The following is a 10,214-nucleotide window of genomic DNA, read 5'->3' as shown; positions in this document are numbered from 1 at the left end:
CATTGCTCGATGGCATGGCATAGGTTGTGTGATAGTGTTAAATTGAGATTCTAGGAGGTTGTGCAATTGTGATTCATTATCAAATATTTTTCTGCAAATCTAAAATCTCACAAAAGAGACATATATTATAAATGAATATATACAATAAAAACCAAAAGAAATTAGGTACATGTTTCTTCTTTCTTCTCGTTGCTCCCTTCTCCACAGTCAAAACCTTTCTTTTCGTTGGGGGTCTCCCTTTCCTCTTGACAACATGGGAGCTTAATATAAATAAGTGCAAAAGTATAGATTGTTGAATGCTTTTGTTAATGACTTGGTTGCATACCTATTTAAATGTGAGTTTTGTTGTGCAAAGAGAATTACTTTTGGGCTATGTAAACTTGTATACTGACCTTGTTTGTCAAAGTGGTACCTTTTTATACTATATGAGAGATTATATGAGTATTTGGTTTATCCAAACCTCAAGTTTAAGGTGAAAATGGTGGGAAAAGAATGATTACCACACTCTGTAGCTTATAACTTTAGTTAAAAATTAGAAATTTGATGTAGAAAAGGACAATCAATCTACTTGAATGATGGAAAATCATAGAATCTAACCCTTGTGGAAACTCTACTTGTTGAATATGTAAGAAAACAGTGTATGTTCTATGTTCCCACTGGATAAAAAGAAGAAGTGGGAACATAGAACATGAATGCAACCCCTCTGGAATCCTAACCATATATATTTACAAACTTTGAGGATATTTTATATAAGACTCCTGGCACTACTTGGTCCCTGAAGGCAACCCATCTGGAATCCTAACCACAACACTGCTCACAAATGGATTCTACTTATACTTATGTATTGGAAATTTTACAATAACAAGCCACGACAATGGTTCTGCCTATAAAAAATCTAGAACCTCTCCCCCACCCTAAAAGAACAACTAACAATCCTAATGTTCCAAAATAACACCTCGTGTCACAAAAAAACCTCATAAGCTTCAACTGTGGAGAAACATTTCAAGTTTCGATATTCAAAATAATAACATCAATGCTCGAACCTACCCTAAGCTTCAATATATACCAAACTTAAAATTATAATTTGCAAAAACAGAAAAGAAGCCCTAGTTTTCACACTGACTTACTCGGAATTTCAAATAAGACATGAAAGATCACAGTTTTATCCATTGAGGACCATTACAAACACAACCAAAGCCATTGAAAGAGAGCTTAAAGCAAAGACATTATCTTTAGGGGTATAGTTTTCAGAAAAGAACAAATATTTGAAGCAAAAGTTAATGAAAAGAGATTTACCTTGAGAGAGAGAGAGAGAGAGAGAGAGAAAGCTAGGCTACACAATCTTAGGCCGATCTTAGTCAATTTGCAAAAAGTGAATGCTCTGAACAGATCGTTGGAGGTGATGAAGCTGTCATCGGTAGTTCAAAGAGAATACGGAAGAGTAAGCCGGTGCGGTGGAACACATACAAAGGGTGCTGGCATGCGTCAGAAAGGCAGGGTTGGCGAAGATTTTAAATGGTGAGGGACTGAAGAAGATTTCGAACAGCGGGGGGTGGAGAACTTGCCAAATAACACCAAAACGCACATTTTAGTTGCTAGAAAAAAAAAATGAAATTACACATCACGTGTGCTGTGTAGGAGGACGTATAGAAGGACTCTTCCCAAAATTTAATAAATACTTAACTTAAATTATCTCATTACTATTCACAAAATTTTTATCTCATCTCATCTCATTTCAAGCATTCCCTACTATTTATAATTACTGAAAAAGTGCTTTTAAAATTATCATTTGAGATTTCTTTTTGTAATTTTAGGAAATTATAATCCTCCCCTGCCCCCCAAATGGGCCGAAAGCATGCATGTTTGGTGAGAAATAGAATTTAACGTGTAAAATAAAGATTGTCAAAATGGGACTATTCTTGTACAGAGACCTAAACAGCTAGCCCAAGCTGGCTAATGGCTTTTTGTTTTTGGAGAGCATATGAAACTTCACAACATTTGCATTGAAAACATTGAGGAAATCCCTTCACAATTTCCTTAGGTACGTACTAACAAAGTTTCCCAAGTGCATGTGCAGCATTTCAACAAAGAAGCATCCTAAAGTGAATTAGGAAAGCCAAGGTGTTGGCTTTTCTTTTTTTCTTTATTTTTTGTGTTTGATTATTGAAAGAGACAAATGAACAAGCATGCAGCGGACAAACTCGGAAAAGCATGTATCGTTATTCGTTGGATTAAATATATATAAATAAATATATATATTTATATATATCGAAGAAAGAAAGCCCGCAAAACGCGTGCTCCCAATTAAGGCACCACATCTCACAATCCACGTGTTACAACTTACGTCTACATACAATGGTGGACGAACCGCGCCAAGTGCAACAACGATTGTAGTTACTAAAATAACAGGCGGCGAAGTTGGTGTCCAACTGTCCACTTTTTGACCTACTTGTTTATATCTTTAGATAAAAGTAAAATCACGTCATCCGATGTGTTATGTTAGAATTTAAAATTATTTTTATTATAGAATAAATTTAACATACCTTATAAATTTATCACAATTATAGAACGTCTTTGTGACTATTACATTCTCGTATCTTTGTAGTGTTTGTAGTTGTCATTTTATAGGTATCATTTTTTCTTTTTTAAGATAGAGAAAAATAAATAAATGAGATTTTAGAAAATCAACTGTAGCTTATGCTTTAAATTAGAGAAAATATATTTACAATTATGAATTGTATAATCGCGACATAATCACTTTAAAAAAATTGAATAAAATATAATACTCACATGAAAAAGATTAATTTTTTAATAATAGATCTTACTTTTTTTTTTAAACGATTACATGACATTTACGCACTTCTCAATTATATGTAGAATTAATTTTTAAATTAAGAGATTATAAGAATTTTAATAGTTTGGAGGATAATTTTGCATATAGATAAAATGTTATTTTTGTATAAATAAATGATATTTATAATTATAGAATATATAAATATTAATAAATAAATATGAGATTTATATAAAAAAATTAATTTTTTAATAATAAATTTTATTTTTTTAAAAAATAAGACATAATATTTACATAACTTAAAATTATATTTAACATTATTCTAGCCACTTTACAGTGAAGCGAAATTCAGCCCGAACAATTGCGGTAGAGAGAGAGAGAGAGAGAGATATTGCCAACTGTCAAAATCAAAAGCCTTTTTTGCATACAACTGGAAAGTTTCGGCTGGATTAATTAATTAGTACTTGACAACGAAAATGCACCGAAATCCATATTGTACATTAGCAATCCAAGTAAATCCCTTTTTAAATAGACAGAGAAGTACTAAAAACTAAAAACTAAAATACTAATTATATTTATATTTTCAAGCTGATGTATAAATTTTATACATTTAAAAAAAAATAATAATAAATTTAAGATTTATATATAAAATTTTTTTTATTAATGATGAATTTTTTTTATTTTTTGTAAAAAAATTACATAGAATTTGTATACTTTAAATTTGTATCTAACATTACTTAAATTAAAAACAAAAACATTACTCTTATATGCTACACATATTTCATTTTTATATCATTGTTTTATTAATGATATTTTTCATTAATTATTGGATGATTATCTCATTATATTGATGTAACACACTATCTATTAAATCTAGGATTAAGTTTTTATAATAGAAAATTCAAATATTAATTAATAATAACACGTCGATATTAAGATTGAAAAGAAACCATGACATATGATATATTCCGTGAAAAAGAAACACGAAAAGTAGGTCGGGCCGACTGGAGCACGTGTGGGAAAAGAAAATTAACAGTACATCTTTAGGAAATTAAAAAATAAAAAAAAAAAAAAAAAAAAACTGCAATAGAAATAGAAATAGAGGTGGCGGTTGTTTAGTGGGGGAGAGAGAGAGAGGGTCAAAAAGGTGCGTTGTTCGTGTTCAACGTGCCATAAAAATGAATAATAACCTCCACCGCTTAGAGTTCGTGTCTGGATTGTGTGCCGCGCGTTACGTGCGTGTTTGAAATACTTTGTTTCTTTCCCAGAGGCTATCGTGGGGCACTACCCTATTATTACGTATATGTGTGCTGTGCGCACGGGCCTTCCTTCCCCATAATATATATAAAAAGCAATCTTCTCAAACTTTTGTCATACCATTTCCAGACACTCAGAGAGATTCAATTCACAGTACTTTTTTTCTTCTATCTGTTGATCTCCATCTCAGCTCGATCGACCTAGCTCTCTCTTACTACTCTAAGATCGATCCATCTCTAAAGATGAGGAGGAATTGCAACTTGGAACTCCGCCTTCTTCCCTACTCAGCCTCTCTTCCTTCCGCTCATTCCGACGACCGACACCAGCCGCCCATGTAAGCTCTCTCTCTCTCTCTCTCTCTCTCTCTCTCTCTCTCTATAGGTCTCTCTGCGTTTCTGATAAAATGAGGTATCAGACGGAATGAATATTGATGTGGAAACCTATTTTCTGATTGTTGTTTTGTGTATTCAATTGAAGGATGGAAGAGAGAATTGGAAACCCACAACAGAAACACCGAGAGCAGCAGCAGCAGCAACAACAACAACAACCGCTGACCATCTTCTACAATGGCAAGATTTGCGTTTCAGATGTTACAGAGTTTCAGGTAAATATATTAATGTTTACTAGTCTCGATCTGCATGATTTTCCTTGAGATCATATACTTTAATCATCAGAATAGCTGATCTTTTCGTTGCTGAAGACTGAGTCGTCTGAGACTGTACAATCTCAGCCGAGTTATTGCAATTCTGAATTACTGTTCTTTTTTTTTTTTTTTTTTTTTTTTTTTTTGTGACAAATTTGTCAGATTAAAATTGTACAATAGCCAAAAGTAATTTAGATAGGTTGTAATTAAGTGATCACGATTCACAACATAGGAATTGCATGCATTTGAGCCTCAGGCCGACAAGTTGTTAAAAGTCTATGTAGTTTCCCCAAACATATCAAGAGTTGAATAGTGCAAATCCTCCAATATATTTAATATCATGACTTCAAACCGTCTGTAATATAAATATAGTTTGACTGCATAGTTTCACCAAACATCATTTTATGCATGCCTTAATCATGGGCATATATATATATATATATATATATATATATATATTTGATTGGCAGTATTATGTTGACTGCATATTATATAGATGTGGAATATATACACGTACTTAGTAGTACGTATGATTCAAAAGGAGATGCATGAGATTTGCTAATTCAAAAGTACTATTTTGATATATTCCAGGCTAGAGCCATTCTTTTGCTTGCAACAAGAGAAATGGAGGAAAGATTGAAAACTACTCCAACGTCTGGGTCGGAGCCCTCTTCACCAACGTCCCTGCAGTCTCCGATATATACCCCTACTGCTGGTCTTTCCATGAAGAGATCATTACAACGGTTTCTCCAGAAGAGAAAGCATCGCAGCCAAGCAGCATCACCATACAATCATTAGGCAAATAGATCAATGAGTGGATATTATATCCAACGTATTATTAATGGAGAGATCAAGACAAATTTATTTATATCGTTTCTACAAATCCTTGCTTATTTATGTTCGGGATTGAGATTTTATGAGACTTGTAAATTACTATTTGTTTCTTTATTAATATTGCTTTTATAATAGGGCAAAAGTTTTTTTATTTTTCTTTTTCTTTTTTGAATGGGTAAGTACGTATTTGTATCAATCCATAAAATGAAGCTGGGATGCATGTATATATGCTATCATGATCAGGTTAAAAGGAAGAGAAAATTACAAGCTAGATCTATTGAAAAATAGAGCACAAAAAATTAAAGCCTAGATCAGAACTAAGGTTCATGTAACGTATTTTCTACTAATTAATTCCCTATTCAAGGAAACCTCGATCGCATGCACGTCACATATATATATATATATATATATATATATATATCTGCAAAGGAATAGGATAAAATTAATAAATAAAGGATCGAAATTGGTCACAACTTCGATCAATATACAAAACAAGACTTCCATATATAAAATTACAAACCAACAACTCACGCAAGGATATTATAATGTCTTCCTAAGCAATCGACCTTCGTCATGATGCTGCACATGATATCAATTAGCACCACCATCACGTACAAGACAAGCGTGCGACCATGATGCAATCCAAGTTAAAGCATCAACAACGTTTCCTTTGTTGTTTTAATGAATAAAAGGAAACATAGATCATAGATACTGGCCGGGGATCACTTAGCTGGGAGGTTCAAAATGGGGAGGGGGGAGTGGGGTGTTAATAATGGGAATGCTTCTCATGACAATTAGGTCGTGCATGCATGGGAGGTTGTGCGTAATAAAATTGACACTTATATGATATATAGACGATGCAGGATGTGATGTTGTTGAGGCTGATCATCTCTTTGATGATCATTTCCTGCAGCATGATGAGCTAGCGATCGAGGCAATCATCCATTAATGAGTTGTAATATGGTTTTATTTTTCTGTTCATGCATGTGCTTCTAGCTAGCTAGTTGTATCAGCCACATTAATTAATTAATATGTTGTTGATGATCATTCGATCGAACAATTGATCAATTGAGTGATATTGTTTTCCTCCAAACAATCTATAATATATTATAAGATCAGGGATCGATCCTATTGGCCGATCAACCACGGTATTATATATACGTGATTCATGATGCATGTAGTACGATACCTCAATATATATATATACATCCTAGCTAGCTAGATATAATCATATGATAGGCGGCTGGGTACTGCAAAGTCCACACGCAATAATACTTTCAGATTTACTTGTCTAATATTTTGAGGCATATGCATGTGGGGATCGTCGGATTTTGATCATCTATCTCTTTAATTTTCAACCATAAGGAGAGGGCTAGCTGCAGGCATATTAATATTTGCAATTTTAAAGCGGATCAGCTAGGGTTAAAATTTAATCAATAGCAGCCACCGGTTTAGTTGGTATATATTTTTTATCACGATCAGGTCAAGATTTATTATTAACGCCGGCCGGCCTTTCATTAATTTCACGTTAATGGAAAGATAATTAATTTGGAAAAGACATGCAACATCGTCTTAGATCGATGGATATTGATCAGATAATAAAACATGGTGCATTCCATCCTTAAATACTTGCTTTAAAATAGTAAAGATGGCTGTGATCAATCAGCTGGTCATGACGAGGACGCGTTTTCTGGTACATGTGCAATATATATGTGACATGAAACAAATTAATACCCATTAATTAGTACAATTTTTTCGTTTAAGTGGCCTTTTAATTAATGGAGAAATCTAAGCTCTGAAATTCTGGTGGCGACCGATATATATATATATATATATATATATATTGAGAATTAATGCTTGTAATCTCCATTTTGGGTCTCGAGCATTTCTCCCCAGATCATTTTTTTTTTATCTTTTTACTTAGTAAGTAAGTATTTTTCAATAATATTGTAAATTTTTTTTAAAATATTTAAAAAATAATAAAAAAGACGAAAAAAGAGAGGCAATTTGCCTTTTCGGTGGGCAATGTCAGGAGTCACTATCGGTAGCTCAAGGACTGCGCATATATATTATCACAAAGAGTGGAGTTACTCTGCCGCTTGCAGGTACTTACTCTGTGTGCCGCCTAGTGTAAATTGTACTTTTTTTTTTATTTAACAAAAATTACATATATGAACAATCAAAATGATGGGACAATTGATCATGAGGCATAGTAACATTATTCTATGATCATAAAATGGTATAGCCTGCATGATCGATGGCATACGCGGTATAAGAAATATTTGCCTATATAATATGTTACTGCTCCTTTAAATTATTATTTGTGAATTGTGACCAACCTAATTACAATATTTTATAACAAAATTAATTAGTAATTGTGATTATATTAATTTTCCAAGCATGAGAAATTCCTTAAGCAATTCGTATGCATGCCATTGCTGCGATGCAGATTGGGATATTGGACTGGAGGCTGCAGGCCGGGGATCGGACGCAATATTGGAAGATCAAGAAAATTATCAAAACTACGAAGATCACGATCATGATGAATAGTCTGATATTCATGATCATGACAACATATATATATATATATATATATATATGTATGTATGTATGGTGTTGTTTAATTAAACAGCATTTCTGGGCGTTAGAATAAGAGTTTAAAAACGTGCCTGCAGATTTGTTTGGAATCTATTTCAATATTATAATTAATGCCTGCCCTGCTCTGCCCTGTCACTTCATTTGGGTGTTGAGAAGATCGATCAGCACTCAGAGATCATCCTCCACGTGAGCCAATTAATATATACAGAACCGATCATGATCACCACTAGTAATTCAATTTCAAAGCTTAGACTTTTATATGTAAGTCCGACTAATCATGCATACAAACCAAAAATTCCTACCATAATGCACATGTACAACGAAACGAGGACAAAAAATATAGAAAAATAAGCCGAAGGGGATGAGATTCATCCTCTTTAGCCCCGTTCGTCGACTTTTTGTAGGACTCTTTTGTATATCATATTATATCACGTGCCTTTGACAAGGCTGAAGTCAATCTCATCTCATAACTATTCTAATTCCATACTAGTTGATCTCAAACCAATTAGTAGTTGGTTGCAGTGATATAAATAAAAAATTATATTTACAGTTTTAAGATATATAAGTCTCGCGCACTCTTTTAAAAAATATAAGTAAATCTAAAATCTATATAAAAAAATTATTTTTTTTAATGATAAATTATGTTTTTTTAAATAGAATACACGAGATTTATACATCTTAAAATTATATTTAACATTACTCTAAAGTTGATGTATAGGATGGGATTTCAGTCGTGGGATGACATGGAAGTATATGATTCAAATTCCAATCCATGAAACTTTATTGGCAGTTGTAGAAAGAGATCGATGTCAATTATAGTCGGCTCAGGGTAATTAGGTCCTATATATATATATATATATATATATATATATATATATATATATATATATATGCTAGTTCCATTCCATCCCATGTGGATGTGGGTGCCTCGCATTAAGAGAATATAATAATGTTGCCCACAACTTAGTAAAATTTGCTTTGTCGTGTGTAGAAGAGATTGTTTTGATGGAGGAGCACTGTCCATTGTTAGTCAAATGACACAAATAAAAAAACACCACCGGAAACATCGAGGAAAGGGAATGTGTAGGGGTAATGAAGACAAATAGTGAAAATGACACAAATTAATAGTCTTGAGGTCAACAAGATGAATAGTCTTGATATAAATATTAGAGCATCTTCATTCATTTTATAGTTCTATCAATTAAATGTTAATAATAATTATATTTTAATTAAATTAATATTAAAAAATTATATTTTCAAATGTCATTTAATGTTAATAATAAAAAATATTTGATTAAACTCATCTAAAATTCTATATAAATTTCTTAATTACTAACTAAATATCTAACAACATACTCATATTCATATCAATAACAAATCTGCACCTACATAAATACCTATAAAAAATTATCATGTCTTCACTTTCAATGATTATATAAATCTATACATAAGAAATTATTATTTTCATATTTGTTGAAGTTACTATAATCTTTTATATTTAGTGAACGACTGTATCTTAAATCTAAATTATTTTATTAATGCCCAATTCAACGTGAGCTCTTTTTGGCACATGTAAATTTTGGTCAAGCCAATTATGAGAATGCTCTTAGTCCACAAGTACTTATTTTTAGACTGATGAGACGGCGCTGAGTGGGTTTTGCTTGGACTTTTCATCTATATTTGACTACCAAAAATTCATTTAATATATTATATATGCAGCTTAAAAATATAGAATCAGATGGTCAACTTGTTGTAACTCGTATATCAAACTTGTTCACAAAAGTGTTATAATTATAAGAAGATTTTATAAAAATAAATTTATACGATATGTTATAATTATATGATATATTAGATCTATTTAATAATAAAATCTTATTTATTTTTGTAGATGAGATGAGATGAGATGTACTGAGATTAAAGTTAAAAATTGAATAAAATATTATTAGAATATATTTTTTTAATATTATTTTTATTTTAAGATTTAAAAAAATTAAATTTTTTATTTTATTTCGTATAAAAATTTGAAAAAATTGTAATGATTAAATGAGATGAAATAAGAAAATTTATGAAAACAAGGGAGGTCTTAAATTA

The 10,214-nt window shown here is 31.7% G+C and overlaps 1 protein-coding gene across 1 annotated transcript; it reads left to right on the top strand.

The window, feature by feature from the left end:
- The first annotated feature begins 4,132 nt into the window (after positions 1–4,132).
- On the top strand, positions 4,133–5,657 carry LOC121265062 (protein TIFY 5A-like). Its single transcript, XM_041168523.1, has 3 exons — positions 4,133–4,382; positions 4,526–4,652; positions 5,283–5,657. The coding sequence occupies exons 1-3, from the start codon at positions 4,291–4,293 to the stop codon at positions 5,487–5,489; spliced, it is 426 nt and encodes a 141-aa protein (XP_041024457.1). The 5' UTR covers positions 4,133–4,290; the 3' UTR covers positions 5,490–5,657.
- Positions 5,658–10,214: the final 4,557 nt, after the last annotated feature.

This window comes from Juglans microcarpa x Juglans regia, chromosome 5D (genome assembly GCF_004785595.1).
Source record: "Juglans microcarpa x Juglans regia isolate MS1-56 chromosome 5D, Jm3101_v1.0, whole genome shotgun sequence".
Classification (NCBI taxonomy): Eukaryota; Viridiplantae; Streptophyta; class Magnoliopsida; order Fagales; family Juglandaceae; genus Juglans; species Juglans microcarpa x Juglans regia.
Note: the sequence above shows the minus strand (reverse complement) of the source record. Positions and strands in the feature narration are given on the sequence as shown.